The sequence below is a fragment of a genome, unplaced genomic scaffold, assembly GCF_019419815.1.
Source record: "Pyrus x bretschneideri cultivar Hongxiangsu unplaced genomic scaffold, Pyrus_bretschneideri_v1 Contig5, whole genome shotgun sequence".
NCBI lineage: Eukaryota > Viridiplantae > Streptophyta > Magnoliopsida > Rosales > Rosaceae > Pyrus > Pyrus x bretschneideri.
In genome coordinates this window covers 5,041,986-5,063,307 of record NW_025999787.1, presented here as the reverse complement: position 1 = coordinate 5,063,307, position 21,322 = coordinate 5,041,986, and the positions used below count along the sequence as shown (strand labels likewise).

Genomic DNA, 21,322 nt, shown 5'->3' with positions numbered 1-21,322 from the left:
GGCTGAGACTTTTTTTTGGAGTCCAACCCTTTTAGAGGGGTTTTGGGTTGTGATTTTTTGGAGTTTTAGATCAATTTCAAATGAGATGTCAAATTATAATTGATGACTAATGTGACAATCTAGAGTCTTATGTCAAATTTTGACCTCTCCAACCGAACTGTCAAATGTTATTTTATTATTTAAATAAATCTTTAAATGGCTATAATTATTTAAAATGTTCAAATTTTTTTTTATTGGTTGAAATGTTAGTGGAATAAGCGACCGACCATTAAAATGAATTAAAAATAAATTTGACATTGATGTCAAATTTGACTCCAAATCACTAAGCCCTTAGAACCAGTCAGCAAATAACAATTCGATTGGAAATAATTTTGATGTCAAATATGTATAGGAACATTCCACTTAGAATTTTAACATTTATTTTAAAGATGCTCTTAAACCATCTACAACCCTTGGGCTAAAAGCCAAACTTTTTAGCCCGGAAAATTTAGCTTTTAACCTAAAAACAGTTTTTTTGCTCCAATCCTTCTGGTCTAAAATTTTAGTCCGGGATTATTAAAGAATGAACTTAGGCTAATTTTTTTTCTTAAATTATTTTTTTTAATAAATATGTAGACTATCGTAAATTAATTTTATAAACATTTTAATATAAAAATATTTAAATTCCGATAAATATTGAAAAATCACTAAATTTTCCACAAAGTAAGCCTTCAACTTTCACCAAACTTTCAATTCACCAACCGTTCAACACCAAACTTTTAACTTTCACCAACCGTTCAACTTTCATCAATCATCCTCTATATAAACACATGTCCAATAGTAGTTGATCACACAACCTTTCAACCTTCAATCATCCTCTATATTCACTAATCTTTCAACTTTCAAAGAGTTTTTGTTTCCTAAAAATCTTCAATATCTCATCAATAAGTGATGGAAGAAGGCATAGCATGACAATGCAAATGGTACAATACCAAGCAAGGTTGAGATTGAGGATGCAAAATTGATCAACGCCGAAGCTGAACTTGTAAACTCGTTTATGCAATATGAGCACCATGATGAATCTAGCCATCATGATTCTGTCACGGGACGTTCATTTGTGCAGCGTGATAGAGAAGAGTGTTACCACTGAATGATGAAAGATTATTTCATCAAGCGTCCGAAATTTCTTGCTCATGATTTTCGAAGGTGGTTTTGGATGAGGAGAGAGCTTTTTGAAAGCATCTTAAACGCAGTTGTCAATCATGACCACTACTTTGCAAGGAAGATAGATGTCGTAGGCTGACAAAGTCTATCACCTCATCAGAAGCTTACATTTGCTTTTCGCATGCTAGCTAATAGGTACTCTGCAGACTCAACTAACGAGTATTGCCGACTTGCGAAGAGTACTGCTTTGAGAACCTAAAGCATTTCTGTCAGGCAATTTAAGCCATATATGGAGCCACATACATCTGTAAGCCAAATCGTGAAGACTTGAAGAGGCTTCTACACAAGGCAGACAAATGAGGCTTTCCTGGCATGATAGAAAGTCTCGATTGTATGCATTGCGAGTGGAAAAATTGTCCTACTGCTTGGGCTGGCCAATTCAAGGGTCGTTATAATAAGTCAACCATCGTGCTCGAGGCTGTGGCGTCTTACAACACATGCATTTGGCATGCTTTCTTCGACGATTTTGGATCAAACAATGATATCAACGTTCTTTAGTCTTCTCCTCTGTTCGATGATGTTGTCAATGGTAGACCGAAGACCTCCATTCAATCACGATGACGTGCATAATTTTGCACAACATGATGTGGACGATGAGTACATCAAAATTGAAGAAAATTTAGACGAAGATGTAGATGATAACCAACCAACACATGCGAGAGTTATTGCAAGAGATGTTGAATATCTCGCTCCAACCACATATGAGACCCGATAGGATAGGGTCACCTTGAGTGAGTATATGAGACGTTTAAATAGAATTCAAGCTCCTCAATGTCATGACACACTCCGCAAGGATTTGGTTGAGCATGTATGGCGCTAAGAAGGTGAACGTTGATGATGTTGGTTAAGCATTTATGTAATAATTTTAAGTGTACTATGTTGTTATTTTCTAGTAATAAATTTAAGTGTCTTCTTGTGCAAAGTATTTTATCTACTACGTTGGATAAATTATTGAATGGAGGTTAAATTATTGAAGGCATCTATTCTACATCAAAGTGTGGAATAATAAGTACAATAATTAATAAGATATAAATTTAATAAAGTACATAAACCACATAAACTTAATACAAACGATAATTCATAAACCACATAAACTTAATACAACCAATAATTCATAAACCACATAATTAATAAACTACATAAACTTAATACAAATGACAATTAATAAACTTAATTAATAAAGCACATAATTCATACACTACATAAACTTAATAATCATATCTACCATCTTCACTTGGTGATGGACTTCGTGATTGACTTGGGATACAGGGTTCAGAGGATTCATCATCTTGAAACATACTCCTTGAGGCAGACTTTCGCAAAATTTCCTTTTGCTTACCACTTAAGAACTTCTTCCTCTCTGGAGTGTATTTGTTGAGATCCTCTATCATGAAATTAATTTCAAACCTATCTTGCTCCCTATTCGAGATTTCCTTCATTTGTAAATGCATTTGGGCCGTTTCTTCTTGGTGAGCGCTATGAGTTTCGTTCAATTTTGCAATTCTGGTAGCAAAGTGTCCACTAATCGGATCTTGGGACTTCCCTTTTCTCTTTGCTTCATTTTGCTTATCCCTTCCCAGGGGCCTTGCAAAAGAAGGAGATGGGGTCATTTCATCGACACCTTCATCTCCGGCATTTGTCTGTGCGGCTTCACATTGAAATAATCTTCCCCATTGTTTGTCCGCATCGGTTCCTCACCTCGGACAATCCTTGAGGACGTCCCAAGCATGTTACAACTTAAAAACTTGATTTTTTGGTGTTACTCTTGTCTTGTAAATTTCCATTGCCTTGTCACCCTATGCAAAAAATACATAAAAATAATTAGTTGCAAACTAATATTATGTACATGATAAATAAAATATCAAGAACAAAACTCACAATTTTTGTGGCGTTCCTTCCACTAGCCATGCCAACCACGACTCACCACCATCGTCCCGCCCGCCGCCGTTGCAGTTTTGTTGAAACTTTGCAATGATTTTATCCCACAAAACTTTTTTATTTTGATTTGTGCCAACTGCACCATCTTCGCTAATAGAAACCCATGCCAAGCATAAAGCAACATCTTCATCACAGGTCCAATTACGACCTCTAATATGCTCTCTTGCCATGTTGAACAATTTGGAAATGGAAAGAAATGGTAGAAAGATAAATTGGAAGAATTGTAGGAGAAAATTGAGTTTTGTGTGGATGTTTGAACAAATAAATATATATTTTTTAATTATTTAGCCATTGGATTTAAATTTGGGCCGTTAGATTTTTTTTTTTACCGTTAGATTTGATTATATTCAATCACAGCCGTTAGATTCAATGTATTTTAAAATAACATTTAAAAAAAATGAATCTGGACCGTTGGATGCGCAAAAGAGCCGTTGGGTTCAAGGAAGTGGCCGACAGGGGCCTTGACAGTGGACCCCACGCTGTCAGGAAACAATTTCAAACCTACCGCGTGTGGTGCGTTGGCGTGTGGGCGGGTCGAGACTGGCCCAAGTTCCACCGAGTCGATGCGTATAGGGGGCATTTGGCTTGTAGCCCAATGTTTTAGCTTAGGTTGGGTGGTGTTTTTGGTGGGGGGGGGGGGACTAAATGGGGTAATTTGGCTTTTAGCCCGTGGTTGGAAAGAGTCTTAGGGGTCTTATGGAATTTTAGAACGGTCGGAAGGTCGTGCTGGTGAGCTGTATTGGGTTGGGTCACCTAATTACATTGTCATAGTAAGGATATTTTAGAGATAAAGTGGGTGAGAAAAGAGTAAGATTTTTCTCTTTTTTTTTTTAGAATTTTTTGTGGGTGGAAAAATAATAAATTGGAGTAGGTTTTTTGTGGGCAGACATAAAATCTCTATAAATCAATTAAACCCGAAAAAGTTTTTGTATTCATAAATCAACTAGTACACCCACTTATTTTGTTTGCTTTTGAAAATTTTTGTTTTTCAAACCGCAGCCAAACCGAGAGCGCCCAAAACGCACGAAGCTCACACCAATGTCACAAGGCGAGAGATTCAGACAGTCGCTGAGTGGGCGCTGCTAACACATTCGAAGTCCACTCACACTCCATCCCACCAGCCATGGATTCCAGAGACAAAGGCTCGCCTCCGCCGAAGCCCTCCAAGTTCTCAGTGTACCAGAACCCATCCTTCTCCGCTGCCCTCACCGCCAATAGCCTCCGCCCTTCCAAGCATGCAGTCCTCTGCATCTTCTCTCTCTCCTCCGCTACCGCCGTGGCCTTCATTGCGATGTTCTCCAGGTACCCAATTGCCGAATTTCAAAAACTAGGGTTTGAAGAGGGTTTAAGCCAAGATTTTTTTTTTGGTTTTTTTTCTTTTGTGTCTTTAGTTTGGGAACGTTGCTCTGTTGGATTGCTGATAAAAGGAAGAAAGAATGGGGATAGAATCTAAGAAACTGAATAATAGGAAGAAGAACAAAATAAAAACTTCAATTTTTGAATCTTGAGATTTGTTCTTTGGGTTTTGGGATTTTTAAGACCTAATGAGCAAACTATATGTGCATATCTTGTTCGAGTCTGTATTTATCTACCAAGAAGAAATTCAAGACTTTCATTGTTCGTATTATGTTTATGTTATATATCAAAGAAAGAATTTGAATAAGAAGAATGTGTTGGGCCATTGAAATTGGTTTCGGCTCTATATTACGTGTTGGCTAACGCAATAAACTGCCTTAAATTGTTGAAGGGAAAATGGATTTATTGACAATTTGAAGCTCAAAAGTCTTTCCCAAGAGGCAGCCTGTAAGTTGTTAAATTCGAGCCAGATACCTTTGATTGGTTTGAACTTGATGCTTTGATTGGTCTAGCTCGTTTTGAACATCTTGTTTTGGCTTTCAGATTTGTTTGTCAAAGTAATACATACCGTGGTGGGCTTAGTATTTTTGGGAACTCTATTTGCACTCTTCAGAGCCATCTCATTGAGAAATGCCGCTGTCGTGCCAACTAAATCTCCCTCAAAAGGAAATGGCGATAAAAAACCCCTTACAAATCGCCAATTAGGACTTTTGGGAATTAAGCCAAAGGTTGAACAAGTCGTATCTGAGTCTTCGAAGAAACCTCCCAAGTCCAAACCCCACATGTCTTCTCCTTCAGATGTGCTTGTTCCACTTCATCAGCCTATCACCAGTTCAAGTCGTGTGTCCCGACTTGGCATGGATAAGTCAAACACCAGTGGAGGAACTAAGATGGGATCTATCAGTAACACTTCTAAATCACCTGGTTCTTCATCTTCTTTGTATCTTGTGTCAGGGGGTGTTTCACCATTGTCTTCTGTCCAGAATTCACCCGGAGTGGATTCAGTCCTCTCCACCCCTTGGTCAAGCAAGCGAGCCTCTACAAGAGAGATAATGTCAGAAGAACAATTTGAACAGTTCTTGGCAGACGTGGATGAGAAAATCACGGAATCAGCAGGGAAACTGGCAACTCCACCACCCACCATTAGAGGCTTTGGTGTAACCAGTCCCAGTTCAGCTAATACATCTGGAACTACTAGGAGTACACCATTGAGGCCTGTCAGGATGTCTCCAGGTTCCCAGAAGTTCAGCACTCCCCCAAAGAAAGGAGAGGGTGAGCTTCCTCCACCTATGTCCATGGAAGAATCAATTAATGCATTTGAGCGTTTGGGAATATATCCTCAAATTGAGCAGTGGCGTGACAACCTCAGGCAGTGGTTTTCTTCGGTTTTGCTTAATCCCCTGCTTAACAAGATTGAAACCAGTCATATTCAGGTTTATATTCACCATTTCCACCTCCTGCGTTTTTTTTCCCTTCCTAGTCTTATATCGAGGAAAGTGTAATGTTTGGTGGTTGGTAAGAAAGTGTAATGTTTCAACTGCAGAAGCTGAAATCTGATGACAAGATGAATAGATGTTTTTGTATAATGTATATTCTGTCTGATACTAAATCTATATAAAATTCGTAAATTTATAGGTAATCCAAACAGCTGCCAAACTTGGGATGCCGATCACAGTTAGTCAAGTTGGAAGCGATTTGCCAACTACTAGAAGTGCTACTGTGTCTTCAATGGATGGGACTAAGGAATGGCAGCCAACATTAACTCTTGATGAAGATGGACTTCTGCATCAATTGCGAGCTCGTCTTGTCCAGGCTATTGATGCTTCCACCTGTAAGTTGTTCAACTTGTTCTTCAATTACGATCACATTTCATTTAAAATTTTCTTGAATGGTTGTGACAATGTTTTAATGTGATACTTCTCATCATATGCAGCCAAGCCTCAATTCAGTCTGCAACAAACCCCACCACAAAATGCATTGGTCCCTCTTATGCAGGAGTGTCTGGATGCTATCACTGAACACCAGAGGCTTCATGCATTAATGAAGGGAGAGTTGATTAAGGGTCTGCTACCACAGAGCAGTATTCGAGCAGAATATACAGTACAAAGGATTCGAGGTACTTAAATTAGTGATTTTCATTGTGCATCACCTTTATGTGGGCATCGGCGTAGGATGGCTAGGGGGAAATATTGGGAGTTTGTCAATTAGGGTTTGATTGTTTAAGAAAGTTCTGCTTCAAGCCTCAAACCAGTAGGTCTTTTGGATCACTCCGAGAGGTAGAAAGACCACACTTAGGGTTCACTAGAGTTAAAATGGTTGCATGCTCAAATCAGTCTTCATTCATGGGAGTAGTCTGAATATGTATCCAGATTGTTACAACCGTAATCAGTATTCTTGAATAAAACAAGTCTTGAGCACATGATTGTAATTTGCCAAACACAACTAAAAGATGCCCAACTGTTACAAAATGGACCCACAAAAAACCCTAAGTTACATGATATTGTAAACTATACTCAGGCTACACTACTGTCAACACTGTCTTGCAGTAACAAAAATCCCGGGTCAGACCTCTATCAGAACTATCCACGAAATCAGGCTTGAGATTGCCTAATCTGCCTTGTTCGTATTTCTAAAGTTTCAAGGGCTTATTCTTGTCTCCTAATTAATTATGTTAATTTGAGATATAGAGTTTATGGATATCATTTGCCTTTATAATATAAACTCAGTCTTTTCTGGGCGAGTTTCACAGAGCTTGCTGAAGGAACATGCTTGAAGAATTATGAATATCTTGGAAGTGGAGAGGTATACGATAAAAAGAACAAGAAGTGGACTCTTGAACTGCCAACTGATTCTCACTTGCTCTTGTATCTGTTCTGTGCTTTCCTGGAGCATCCAAAATGGATGCTGCATGTTGATCCTACATCCTATGCTGGTGCTCGTTCGAGCAAAAATCCCTTATTCTTGGGAATCCTACCTCCGAAAGAAAGGTTTCCTGAGAAGTACATAGCCGTTGTATCTGGTGTCCCTTCTGCTGTCCACCCAGGAGCTTGTGTACTCGCAGTTGGAAGGCAAAGTCCACCAGTTTTTGCCTTGTATTGGGATAAGAAATCACAACTTTCTCTTCAGGTAGGTACTTACTAGTATGTGCTCACTTAGTTAAACATCGTCAGTTGGGAGAAGGCATAAATGTAACGATCAATGCCACTTTCATACCAAATTGAGTTCTTCTAAGTTGCTGGTGTTTTACTAGTCATTCAGTCTGTTTATTGTGCCAGTGCTATTGAATTTGTTCCATCAATATACAAAGAATTTGGAAACAGCAGTTGTTTGATTATCATTTGAACTGACGAAGAGATACGATCTTTGTTTCAGGGAATGACAGCATTGTGGGATTCCATATTGCTTCTATGCCACAGGATTAAGGTTGAGTATGGGGGGATTGTTCGGGGCATGCATCTTAGTTCTTCAGCCCTAAGCATCCTCCCTGTTCTGGACTCAGAAATGGAAGACTGATGGACCCAAAACATTTCCTTGCAATTGCCTTCTATGCATTACCAAATGGACTCGTGAACATATCAACAACTCAAGGCATTTGTTTCAATGCTGAACTGCTGGAGAGGACTGTTTGGAGCTTGTTTAACGTTTTTTGATGTTGGATGATTCTGCAGACAATTGACTTGGATTATTTGGAGATTATTCTTTCAGCCGGCAGATGATTGACTTTGATACCTGAGATTCGGCATCTCCATAGTCACAAGTTGGATTCCGTTTTGATGAGATAGATGAGAAGAAATGAATTGGATTTGAGAAAATGAATAGGTTAGTTCAACAAGAAAAAGAAAAAAACTATTCAATATATTTTGTATGGATTTAAAGTATTAGAACAATGTCATATCTTATTTCCATTTCTTTTTCTCATAAAAATGTGTTTGAACTCAAGCAAATTGAAGGACTTGTACATAAGCTGCGTCAAATTTTTCTGGATCTAGTTATTTGCATTGTGTTGCTTATATAATCATATCACCGAAAGAAAATTACTTGGCTCCTCACCTTAAGGAGTCTTGACTGCTTACAGACAAATCACATGCGGGAAAATAAACGTTAAATCTAGCAGCAGTACTTCCACTGTGGTTATGATTTAAGACAGGTAAATTGTTGCACCTCCCTTGGTTTCAATCAAGTTATAGGGACCTACCACGAATGTCGTCAATTGTCCATTAGCGTGTTAGGTCATCTCTTAGTGAATTAAAATTGAATCCAAATCTCTTAGTGCTAGTTAAACTTTGCTTCATCAAAATCCAACGAGGAGAACTCCTCAGGTATCGTTCTGGCAAGGCCACAAGCCAATAAAGGTTTTCGCTTTGCAAGGGTCGGAAATGAACGTCTATCATTTTAGCAAGGAGTGAAAAAAAACCGTAGGACTCAGATTGAAGTCTTTGGAGCAGAGGAGAACAAGGAATCTAAAGAAAATTGATCTGCAAACCAAAAGGAATAGGGAAAAAAAAAATGGAATCACGAATTAAAATAGCTTTAATATGTTTGGTTCCAACATTTCTTAAACAGCCCGTCTAGCTCAGTTGGTAGAGCGCAAGGCTCTTAACCTTGTGGTCGTGGGTTCGAGCCCCACGGTGGGCGTTCTTTTTATTTTTTATTTTTTTATTATTTAGATAAAACGCACTTTTTGTCGTCTTCTTCTTCATTGCCTTCACACCCAAGGCACAGCCACCCAGCAAATCCACTCCCACATCTCACCTTCGACTTACTCTTCTGTCATGATTTCACCTCCGCTTAACTTCTCCTCTTCAACACTGTCTTCCGCTGCTACTTCTCTGGCGACTTCCCTCACTAAGCTTGCCTTCTACAAACACCTCTGGCAGTATCATTTTTACTTAAACAACGTAAACTTTCCCACATCCAAGCCCTCACTCACAAACTGGATTTTCATTTCCATGTCTATGTCGAAACTGCCCTGATTAATATCTATGCTTCTTATGGCTCTTTGGTGCTTGCTCTCAATGTGCAGAGGAATTCTGTTTATTCAAATGAGGTGAACTTGAATTGGTTCGGTCTCTGTTTGATCAAATGTCGGAGCCTACTGTCTGTTGTATCCTGGACTGCCATTATTGATGCATACTAGCGTATGAATCAGTGCTGGGAAGCTGTGGCTTTATTTAGGAGAAACTTTGTTGAAGATCTTATTGTACCCACTGGAATTACACTTCTGGCCATATTTCCGGCTGTTTCGGTTATTCGGGCTCTTAAGATTTGTCAATCACTTAATGCTTATGGTGAGAACAGAGGGTTTAATGCGTTTGACATAATTGTCGCGAATTTCCTTTTGGACTACTATACAAAATATGGCTGCAAAGAGTGTGCATTGAGATTTTTTTAGGAGATACCTGCCTAAAGGAAGAATTCTGGTGTCATGGATGTCCATAATCTATGGTTTTGCAACGCACCGAATGGAGAAAGAAGCTGTCGAGAATTTTGCAAGTGTGGAGAAGGTTGTTCTCAAACCTAATCGAGTGACATTTTTGAGTATTTTCAATGCTTGCAGCCATGGAGGATTAATTAATGGATAAGGGGCTGAAATTCTTTTGGAAGATGATCAATGAGTATGAAATGGCACTGGATATCAAGCACTACGGTTGTTTAATAGACATGCTAGGGAGGGCACGGAGATTAGAAGCAGCAGAAAAAAAATGGCTTTGAAGATTCCTGCAATATTGTTAATGTTGCGATTTGGAGGTCAGTCTGTGGTGCTTGTGCCTTTTAACATCTTTGCTGGTGTTAGAAGGTAAACTGATGCATCTGCATAAAAACCCTTTTACGCCATTTGTTAAATAAGTCTCACCGCCCTTAGATGTCTCGTTGTTCAATAACCGTCGGATAATTGTGTTGTACATGCAACCATTTGGAGAACAACCTTTCTCTTCCATTTGTCTAAGCAAGTTTTCTGCTTCACTTATTAGCTCCCCGTTACAAAATCCACTAATCATTATAGTATATGTCTTTACATCAGGTTGAATTCCTTTTGATGATGAACTGCGAAAGAGATCCCATGCATATCCAACTTTTTCAGCTTGCACAAACCTTCTACAAGAATACTATCTAGATCCAATTTCTTTCTCTCCATTTCTCTTAACAAATCCATTGTCATAGAGATTTGTTGGTTTTTACAAGGGTGGTGCTATTCACACACTCATTTTTACCTTTTACATACTTCTCTCACTTTTCAACCGTAGGATTGAATGAATTGAAGAAAATCAATGGATAAATTAACAAGAGTGTGTGAGAGATAAAAAAGGGTGTGTGGGAGGTAAAAAAAAGGAGTGTGTGAATAGCACTACCCTTTTACAAGGGCTGTCTAATAAAATTGATAAAATTACACAAAACTACCTGAATTATGGGTCGAACCACAATCTCATACCTCAACTTATGAATTCGTTGCGATGTTTGACCTTCGTTAAATTTTATGTCAATGTGGCTGTTAAATATGACGTGGCAGGAGTGGGGCCCACTCCTTTGCCAACTGGAATAAAAAATTAATTAACTAAATTAATTGAAACAGTTAATTAATTATTATTAAATTATTAAATTTTCATTTAAAATAATTAAGATTAATTAAAAAATCTCTCTCTCTCTCTCTCTCCTCCCTAGATTGCCGATCGTCTCTTCCCCTTATTCCCTCCTCCTCTATCACTCCCTCCTCTCTATACCATCTCATCCCAACCCCAATCCTACTCTAACTCACAGCCTCCTTCTTTTTCACCCCACTTCTCGACCCTAAACTCTGATCGCTGACGCCTAGCCTCGAAAAATTACTCGAGCTCAACGTTGATCCTTTGTCGCCCCTAGACCCAAAAAGGCTCTCCTGTGGCAACGGTCCCGATCTCGTCTTTATCCTATTCAATCCCATCGACGATGCCAAAATGAGAGACAATGAAGTTGCCGACTTCGCCGCCCCTGATGACGCATATGACTTTTTAGTAGTCGTGCTAGTCGAGCTTGCAACTCTGCCTACTGAATCTACTGCTATTGCTAGAACTAGTACTCGAGCCGGGTGAGTCGTCTTTGGATGTGGATTTGGAATTTTTATTTTGCAGGGGAGGAGGTGCGAGGGGAGTAGATGATCGGAAATCTAGGGAGAAGATAGAAAGAGAGATTTTTTTTTTTCAATTAATTTTAATTATTAAATATTAAATATAATAATTTATTTTTCATTCTAGTTAACAAATGAGTGGGTCCTGCTCCTGCCACGTCATCATTTAACAGTTTGACAGAAAATTTAGTAAAGGTTTGACATTGCAACGGATTCATAAGTTGAGGTTTGACATTACAATGTTTAAAACATGAGGTATGAAATTATGGTTTGACCCATAATTAAGGTAGTTTTGTGTAATTTATCCATAAAATATTATAAATATGAACATCTGGAAGTAGGCCACAACCTTGCATTTGAAAGAACAAGTTTTGTACATCTTGTGTTCTCCCTGTCCCACTAAACCCATCCATAAAAGTGCTATAAGTAACTGCATCTGGAACCACTCCCTTATGAGACATCTTCAGAAAACGCTTCCTGGCCTCATCCATCCTTTATGCTTATAATAGCCATTTATCAATATATTATAACTATAAGCATCAACCATGCAACCATTACAAAGCATTAGTTCTAAAACCTTGTTTGCCTTGTTCATCTCTCCTCGCAAGCAATAACCATCAATAAGAAAATTGTACGTAATTGTATTAGGTTCGATATCTCTTTGAATCAATATTTTTGAACACTCTTTGCTTTCCCGACCTGTCCCCTGTTTGCAAAGTGTATCAACCAAAACATTGAAGGTGCACACATTTGGAAAGATACCTTTACTCACCATTTATTTAACAATCTTGTAGCTCATTCCCACTCCCTTAATTTGCAAACTTTATAGAAAAGAGAATAAATTAGTTTCAAACTCGCTATTAACGAGATTTTTGCACGGGAATTGCTCAGTGCTCTCATAATACACTACCATGTATCATGGAATTCGGGGTAGTAAAGTGGAAGGATGGAGTGCAAATTGTGTAACAATAATTTTGACATTGTTTTTGTGAAACTCCAACTTTTCTTATATAAATACATAATGCGTAATGTGCTCGCTTGTCATAATTTTGAGTGTTGAACATATTACTCATGAATACTAACAAATTTATATTATTTATGTGAAATATGAACGCACTACATGTATTTTATATATTTTATTTAATGTATTAACATTTTTAGGATCTATCCGGACGTGACATAAGTTTGACATTCTTTAAATTGAGATCGATCAATATTCGTTTGCACACATAATCCACATCAAATGGATGGCGGAAAGAATCAAATTATTTACGTGATATATGAATGCACCAAGTATATTTTATATATTATTATTTAATGTATTCAAGATTTTAGGATCTATCTGGACGTGAAATAAGTTTGACATTCTTTATATTGAGAACGATCGATTGATTTGAGTGCTACAGACATTCCAATTGTGGGTTCCTTCACAATCCACATCAAATGAGTTGCAGGATAGAATAAAATTGTGGGTTCTTTCACAATCCACATCAAATGAGTTGTAGGATAGAATAAAATTGTGGCCTACTTTAAACTTTTTCCCAAAAAGGTTTACTCCATCAATGTGTGTTTCTTCTTTTTTGGCTAAATATCGGTGTTGTGAAGGGAAAATAAATGGTTTCCAAAACTCAAAGACCTAAAAGAGAAAGATTTAAACAATAAACAGGTTCACTGTTATGTGATATTTCGTTCCGTCGACGTATTGTTATATGATAATTTTTTTTTGGGTAAAGTACAAAAAACTATCTCAACTAGTAGTGTTACGACACTTTCATACCTTATCTTTTAAAATTGACAATGTCATACCTCATCTTTAGAATTTGTGTCAATGTTATACCTTCTGTTAGCTTGCCGTTTATGTGTTTTGGGGGGGCCGTCGGGGGGGGGGGGGTGGGGAGGGAGGACGTCAGCATTTAACTGAGAAATAAACGGCCAAACTAACGGAAGGTATAACATTGACACAAATTCTAAAGATGAGGTATGCCATTGTCAATTTTAAAAGATAAGGTATGAAAATGTCGTGACACCAATAATTGAGGTAGTTTTTTGTACTTTACCCTTTTTTTTCATATGAAAATGCATTATTAAATTGAGATGCTATATTGACGGTAAACATATTTACACAGAACCTCAAGAGAATAACATCAAACGGTCACACAGGACATCAAATGAGTTCACTGTTATGTGACGTTCGGTCCAACGATGCATTGTTACATGTTAATTCTTTTCTTCATATAAAAATGCATTATTAGATTGAGATGTTTTGTTGAGGGTAAACACATTTGCCATTCAGTACTACGGTCTGATTGTATTCCTTTTCACTTGGAAGTGAGAGGTCTTAAGTTCAAATCTCATGGATGCCGAATTTGATACCAAATTAGGTTGTCCATTGTGTGACTTAGCCAAACAACCTATCTCCTTAATATAAAAATATCGATGTACTACAAAAAAACACACATTTACTCAAAACCTGAAGAAAATGAAATCGAACGGTCACACACCTACCCATCTATCATTCCTCCATATTTTCCAATTATCATATTTTCCCCATTGAACGACAAGCCAAGCAACCATTTTTACACCGGACTAGAATTCTTTTCTCCCCTTTTTTCATCCCCTCCTCTCACATTCTCTTATTTTGTTTTTCTTTTACTATAAAAAATTAATATAAAATGTTAACATGTCTTAATCCTAACTGTTCAAATAGGAAGAAAAGAAAGAGGAAGAAAAAAGAGAGCAGAGAATCCTTTAACAGCGCGCGCGCCCCCCTTCCCCCCAAAAAAAAACCCTCCTCGCGGGGGCCCCCAACACTGCTTCTTCGGAAGCGCTTCAACCGCAAAAGCACTTTTCTTTGCCCACCTCAGCACCTCTGCCCCTCCTATATAACCACATTCCACAAATAAAATTTCCACAATTTGCATCCTTGCCCTCAAGGATTTTTTTCTTTTCAAATCCCTCCTCGCAACCCCCACCGCTTGCCCTGGGAAGAATTCAGTTCTCGCGATTGCATCATTTCTAGGGCTTTCGTTCCGGACGCCTCTCCTTCAGGTAATTGCCCATTTCACTACGAATATTCCGATGGCATCCTCCTTGATTCCAAATTAGGTGTTTAATCCCAAATTTTGCTTCTTTTTTTAGATGTGGAGGGTTTGAAATTTGTTTTTTCTTTTCAAATTGGGTTGATTTGTGATGGAGTGGAAAATATTGGGATTTTGAAATTTTGGATTTTCCGTCAATCACACCCATATTTTCGTTTGAAAAATAAATGGTGGAATTGGGGTTTTTTATTTGTTTATTTTAAACTATATCGTTGTCGTAGGTGCTTGATGTGATGATTGTGGTCTGAGAGTTCCACGCAAACATGTCCTTCTGTAACTTTCTGCTGTATTTGTTTAATGGGGTGTGCTGTATTCGTTAATTTTTTGTTTTGTGTTTGTTGTTAAATCTTTAATAATTTGATGTTAAATTATTGAAATTCTGTGTGTTTGTGTACGTAATTCAGGACAGGATCAACGTATGGTTGGTTGGGGAAGGTGTGGGTAACAGCCTGCATTGGAGTATATATAAACTGGAGTCATCGCCATGCCGGGTTTGAATCGTGATGGCTTCAATATCACGAGCTTTTTCTTTCATTTGGCAGAATGGCATCCACTTGAATAGCAGAGCTCAATCGGGCTTTTGACGCCCTCTCCTCTCCCTTTGTTAACTCAGGTTTGGATTCACTGCCACAAACCCAGATAGAAAAATTGTGATCAGTAATGTGGATTTTTGCTGCTTCAGAATTAGTATTTAGCTTAACATGAAGAATACTTCGGAATGTACTTATCTGAAAAGTAAAATGAACAAGAAATTCTAACAGAATGGTTTGCTTTTGCTGCTACTTGATATGGCTATGCAGAAACTACTTCATGATCAAACGAACCTTTCTTTCTGAATTTCTGTTTCGGTTTATTTGCATTTTGTGAAGGCTAATATGTTAAAGTTACTTCACATATATATGTGTATGTGTGTGCGCATGCGTTACATATACATGCAGTAGGGAAATTTATGATTTGTGAAATTATTTGATGTGATCTTGTGCAGGTTTCTGGAAACGTCTCGTTTTTTGGTGGGAGCTATAGTAACAACTACAAATATTGAGTTTCTCATGTTCCTTAAGAGTTCCTCTCTTGCAAGAATGATGGGTTGCTGCAATTGCTTTGGCTTCATCAGAATGCCCAAGCGGAAACCAAAGCCTAATTATGGATTTAATAATCACTGTTCCCAGGAGCGGTTGTTGGATGATGATATAGAAGATGATGATGATGGTTCATACAATGGTGAGGTTACAAGAACTACTCACGCTGATGAAAGCGAGCCACAAAGCTGCGTTAATCGTTCTGAGGAGATTCTACACATCAGAGAACTGAATGGAATGATTTGTAGGCCATGCCCTGTGAAGGAAACCCGAAAAGTCGTTCGCACTGAGGTAAATATTTTGTTTGGGGTAAGGTAACATAGTTTTACTTGAATTCAGTTCTCATACATTTTTGCATGAAATTTCAGGATGAAAATGGGAATAAGATGGTCAATGATTATGTTCGTGAGTGTAAGATTGGTGCTGGAAGCTATGGGAAAGTGGTAATTTTGTCACTGATAGGGTATTTTTTTTCCCGTTACTGCTTACTGGAAATGTTTCTTTACTCTTTTTGTATTGATGTGTGCAACAGGTTCTGTATCGAAGTCTTGTAGATGGACAGCATTATGCAATTAAGGTAGTTTTTCTTCGTATTAAATTACTGGCTTCAGTATTTTGGATGACAGAGATAACTATAGTTATGAGAAGTGTTTTTCCTGCTCCGAGGGAATTGCTGTGTAGTAGATGAAAACACTTTGGATTGATGATAACTTTGTAAAACTAATATATTTAGATAAAAGGTAAGGTAATATTTAGTATTTTCTTGGTATGTTTAAGGTAGAGATTTATTATAGAATTTAAAAGTGAGTTGAATTTTTACAGGCTTTCCATAAATCTCATTTATTAAAGCTCCGAGTTGCACCTTCAGAGACAGCTATGACGGATGTTCTTCGTGAGGTATGCATTTTCTGTCTTTTTGTGTGAGTTCATTTTGGGGGGGGGGGGGGGGGAACTGTTGAACAGTTGTCTTGTAGATTATGATGGTATTATCTCTTGCCAGTTGCTTTTGTTTCTTCTTGTTCAGTGTCATATCAGTTTATTCATGTGCATCTATTGGGTCTGTGGGTGTACAATGTATATTTTTGTTGTTGTAGTAGTTCCCAACCATGCTGCATATGCCACTCTACTAGAGTCTAGTGTGTGTCGTACTTTGTGGTAGGCAAGTCAGATTCAATCTATTGATGAATGCTCACTAGTATTGTTTTCCTTTACCATACAGGTTCTTATTATGAAAATGTTGCACCATCCTAACATAGTTAATCTCGTTGAGGTGATTGACGACCCAGAAATAGATCATTTCTACATGGGTACTTATTGCCTACTCTCTCTCTCTCTCTCTCTCTCTCTCCAGTCACTTTTAAACTTATTTGCTTGATCATGCAAGGGTGTATGCTGCTATCTCAAAAGGAAAAATGATTTCAGAATCTGGTCTCTTGCAAGATTATTTTGGAAACCCTAATGGTTTTTAGTTTATATATGTTTGAGTTCCTATGGAAACTCACCATATAAGTACAAAAAGATAAACAAAAATATGATCTTGCCAAAATTGAAGGGCACCACGGTCACATTTTAGTATCTCTCACCAACATTATCATTATTTTCTCGAACTTTGAAGTATCAATATTTATATAAAGTTGGGATTTTTGGACAATTTTGGGGAAATGTATAGAATAAGACACATCCTAAGTAAAAATTATCCGGAAAGAAAAAGTAAAAGATCAACAAAAATATGATCTTGCCAAAATTGAAGGGCACCACTGTCATGTTTTAGTTTTTTCTCACCAATATTATCAAATTTAAAGTATCAATATTTATATAAAGTTGGGATTTTTGGACAATTTTGTGGAGATGCATAGAATAAGACACATACTAAGTAAAAACTATCCGGAAAGAAAAAGTAAATATCTTGTGTTTGTGAGATTATCCTATTGCAACATAGTTCACTTTTTCACATTGGGATTACTTTTCATAAATATAGTACAATGCATTATCATCGTATGTTCTCATATGTAATTTAATACTTATCATGGGTCTTGTTTTATAGATCTCCACAAGTTTATTTTCAAAAAGCACAACTTTTATGACAAAATAAAATAAAACTGAAAAGGATTGGTTAGTGTTTTTCATTGTTAGACAATGACAATGGTGTTCTCGGTACTTATCCTATTTTTAATTGTTTGACAATGACAATGGTCCTCCCGGTAGATGATGGGCATAACTGAAAAGGAAAAGTAATCATACGTTCTGTAGAAAAAATGGTGAGGGGGCTATAGAATAATTAAAAAAGTAATTATGCTGAAGTGTTGAATATTTACCCATACCATTTGTTTAGCTCGTGCTTGACTGCTACTTTTCCTTCTTTTGTTTCAGTTCTTGAATATGTTGAAGGCAAATGGGTTTGTGATGGCTCTGGTCCACCAGGTGGAATAGGAGAACATACTGCAAGGAAGTACTTGCGGGACATAGTTTCGGGGCTAATGTACCTCCACGCTCATGTATGATCCTTAAACTTCGGTTTTGTATATATTCTTGGCTGAACCCTTCTCCCCCTCTCTCTAGTTATCTATTGTCTGCTTTTGACAGGGATACATTTTGTAACAGAAATCAGTTTAATCCTTGTATCAGTTTGGCCATATATATTTGTGGTGGCTAACACAGGGTATTGGATTTTATTTAATTCTTAATAATGGAACCATCTTTTTTAAGAGATAAAACCATCTTAATAGAGCTAGCACAAAATTCTTTATATTGCAAGTGTATGTGTGCTTACTAGCTTGCATTGATGATGGAAACAGCTGAAGCCACATAGAAAGGACATTACAGCTCATTTTCACACACGCACACGCACACACATACTATAAATGGGGATGTTAATTGAGTTCTCTGGGTCACAGAACATTGCCTTTTACTCTTTACATTAAGGCACTTGTTCTTTGTATATCTTGTTTGGGGCTGTCGCTTTCTGATAGTTTTCGTGCATTTTTCTATTTGATTGTTAAAACTGTTTAATGATTATTTTGAAATGCGCACATAACTAAGAATGATGTCCCATTTGTGCAAATGCATGACAACTATTTAGGTTATCCCAGAAAAAAAAGGGACTACCCATACAGCACTGTAGCTTTTTCCCCATATATGTGTTATATCTTCACCTTAGCGTACATTGATTGATTTTCTATTATTACTGTTGTGATTTTCTTGTGGTTCCTTTGACAACAGAATATAGTGCATGGTGATATCAAACCTGATAATCTGTTGGTTAGTCGCGATGGTATGGTGAAGATTGGGGATTTTAGTGTCAGCCAGGTTTTTGAGGTAATGGAACTGCTGAATGTTATAAAGTTTAGACACTCTAGGATTTTTCTTTTCTGCAATTTTGCTGAAGGAGACCATAAGAACGATCTTGTTGTATTATGGCCATTGACTTGATGTTATTGTTGTGGTGGATGTACAACCTTAACCTATGTTTGGGTGGGGGGGACTTTCATGGTGCGAAGGAACTCTAGAGTGAATTGGTAAAATTGCACTATAAGAAGACTACCAATGAACTATTCAAACACTACAAAACTACTACTAAAACACTAGGACTGTACTAAAAAAAAGACTTTCATAATGACACCTATGAAGGAGTTATTTGAAAGTTATCTCAAATGTATAGTCATTCTGAAGCCGTATCTAAGTTTTTAGTACATTCTTATGAATTTAGCGCAACACAGGGTTAGAGCAATAGATTGTTTTTCTGATTTTATATCTGTTTTGTTCTTTTTTACTTTTGTTTAAGCCATGTTGTTTGGCATAATAATAGTTCACAACAATTGAGGTGTTGTATTGGTTTCACCTGCAGGGTGACCATGACGAGCTGCGGCGATCACCGGGGACTCCTGTTTTTACTGCACCCGAATGTTGTTTAGGTTAGATTTTCTTGCTATAAGATAGGTCAAATTTGCTTCGCACGATATAAAAATGTGCTAGTAGTTCTTCCAGTGGCCTGCCCAAGGGCACATCCTCCTTGAAAAGTTTCTGGATTCAATCTATCTGGCATGAGTGTGCGGGCAATTAAAAAAAACGAGCATATTGTATATATATGTGTGTGTGTGTGTGTATTTGTGGTTTTAGAAGGCTAAATAATTATAAAATGTTGCTTATGCATAATTGCATATGCTGTAATTGATTTTCCAACTATACTTAAGTCAGTTGGCTATGAATTTTTCCAGCATCTCGAATCTAATAACTCAGGAAGATTGAAAATTTTATGGTTTTGTAACTGCTAAAGTTCATAGAAGGATGATAGAAAATCTTATGGTTTAGTAACTCAGGGAGATGATTACCGTACAGTTATTTTATTGTGATCAACAGGGCTAACCTATCGCGGTAGAGCTGCTGACACATGGGCCGTGGGGGTTACTTTGTACTGTATGGTATTGGGACAATACCCATTCCTTGGAGACACACTTCAGGATACATATGACAAGGTATGACAAACACCAGTATTCCTGTGCAAAACCACTAATTATGTCATAAACTTTAAGCCCGGTGTTTACAGTATTTCCCTATTACTTATCTGATAGGAATTTTCTCCTTGCAGATTGTTAATAACCCTTTAGTACTTCCAGATGATATGAACCCACTTTTAAAGGATTTACTTGAAGGTCTTCTTTGCAAAGGTTGGTGACATGCAATATTTTGATTTATGGCTGGTGCTTCAGCTTTTCTGCAACTCTGTCATCTTTATTCTTCCCCATCTTTTTTGTTACCCGCCCCCGCCCCGCTGTTGTATGTCTCATGATTATGGCTTGATATTCTATTATGCAGACCCAAACATGAGGTTGACACTGGAGGCAGTCGCAGAGCATACTTGGGTTATTGGAGATGATGGGCCGATACCTCAGTTTTCATGTTGGTGCAAGGGTAAGAGTTTGCGAGAGGAATCTAATGGGACGAAAGATGACTCTAGCATAACCCATACTGACTAGAGTGTCTAGGTTGGATTTGTTTTTGGCTTTCCAATTTTGGTTTTCGAGTTGCAAACATCGTTCTGGTTACTCTGGCTTTCGGACTTGTCATGATTTTGGCGAGAACCTTTTTCTCTGTTGTGTTTCTTCTCTGGGTTTGCTTTTTTTTCTGGTGTCGTGTTATTTGTTAGGCTCGGTTGGTATCACACAGGTCAACCGTTATTGAATGCATTTGTAGGAAATACTTTTGTTCAAAAGCGCTTTTGTTGATAGCAGTTTTCATAGAATTGATGCATCAGTTTCCTTTATTGCGAACCACGTAAAAGGGCTGTCTTGTCGAAAGCGTCCATAGATAGAATAAAGGTGCCACTGGCTTGTCGTAAAAGGGCTGGCTTGTCGAAAGCGTCCATGGTAGTTGGAAATGCTTTCATAATTCAAAGTATTCGAAGTTGAGAGAATCAAGCATTTGAAACTGCTTCTCGAAGAGCTGAAAGTGCTTTTTGACAATCAAAAGCTTAACTTTGGGGCAAACAGCAATCCAACCACATGGTTTTGTCAAAAATCCAAACCACATTGGTTAAGAACCGATCAAGT

General features: G+C 37.7%; 2 protein-coding genes, 1 non-coding gene and 1 pseudogene across 3 annotated transcripts; all 4 read left to right on the top strand.

Moving 5' to 3' along the window:
• Nucleotides 1-4,214: 4,214 nt before the first annotated feature.
• On the top strand, nucleotides 4,215-8,402 carry LOC125470411. Its single transcript, XM_048569379.1, has 7 exons — nucleotides 4,215-4,443; nucleotides 4,889-4,944; nucleotides 5,041-5,930; nucleotides 6,133-6,328; nucleotides 6,431-6,613; nucleotides 7,247-7,623; nucleotides 7,870-8,402. Exons 1-7 carry the CDS (start codon nucleotides 4,265-4,267, stop codon nucleotides 8,008-8,010), a joined length of 2,022 nt encoding a protein of 673 aa, XP_048425336.1. The 5' UTR covers nucleotides 4,215-4,264; the 3' UTR covers nucleotides 8,011-8,402.
• Nucleotides 8,010-10,273, top strand: LOC125470349 (annotated as a pseudogene).
• Nucleotides 9,060-9,132, top strand: TRNAK-CUU. The gene has a single exon. It is a non-coding gene; the product is annotated as a tRNA-Lys (tRNA).
• A 4,217-nt stretch (nucleotides 10,274-14,490) lies between the features above and the next one.
• Nucleotides 14,491-21,036, top strand: LOC125470414 (serine/threonine-protein kinase GRIK2-like). Its single transcript, XM_048569387.1, has 13 exons — nucleotides 14,491-14,647; nucleotides 15,102-15,310; nucleotides 15,683-16,067; nucleotides 16,145-16,219; nucleotides 16,309-16,353; nucleotides 16,599-16,673; nucleotides 16,996-17,083; nucleotides 18,147-18,271; nucleotides 18,996-19,091; nucleotides 19,621-19,687; nucleotides 20,133-20,248; nucleotides 20,362-20,440; nucleotides 20,589-21,036. The coding sequence occupies exons 3-13, from the start codon at nucleotides 15,747-15,749 to the stop codon at nucleotides 20,747-20,749; spliced, it is 1,248 nt and encodes a 415-aa protein (XP_048425344.1). The 5' UTR covers nucleotides 14,491-14,647; nucleotides 15,102-15,310; nucleotides 15,683-15,746; the 3' UTR covers nucleotides 20,750-21,036.
• Nucleotides 21,037-21,322: the final 286 nt, after the last annotated feature.

Excerpts from the sequence above, each read along its gene's own strand:
- LOC125470414 (XM_048569387.1), top strand. The coding sequence starts at position 15,747 with ATGTTCCTTAAGAGTTCCTCTCTTGCAAGAATGATGGGTTGCTGCAAT. Across the intron at positions 18,272-18,995 it reads TAATGTACCTCCACGCTCAT|AATATAGTGCATGGTGATAT; the intron begins GTATGATCCTTA and ends CTTTGACAACAG. Across the intron at positions 20,441-20,588 it reads TGAAGGTCTTCTTTGCAAAG|ACCCAAACATGAGGTTGACA; the intron begins GTTGGTGACATG and ends TCTATTATGCAG.
- LOC125470411 (XM_048569379.1), top strand. The coding sequence starts at position 4,265 with ATGGATTCCAGAGACAAAGGCTCGCCTCCGCCGAAGCCCTCCAAGTTC. Across the intron at positions 4,945-5,040 it reads TCTTTCCCAAGAGGCAGCCT|ATTTGTTTGTCAAAGTAATA; the intron begins GTAAGTTGTTAA and ends TTTGGCTTTCAG. Across the intron at positions 5,931-6,132 it reads TTGAAACCAGTCATATTCAG|GTAATCCAAACAGCTGCCAA; the intron begins GTTTATATTCAC and ends GTAAATTTATAG.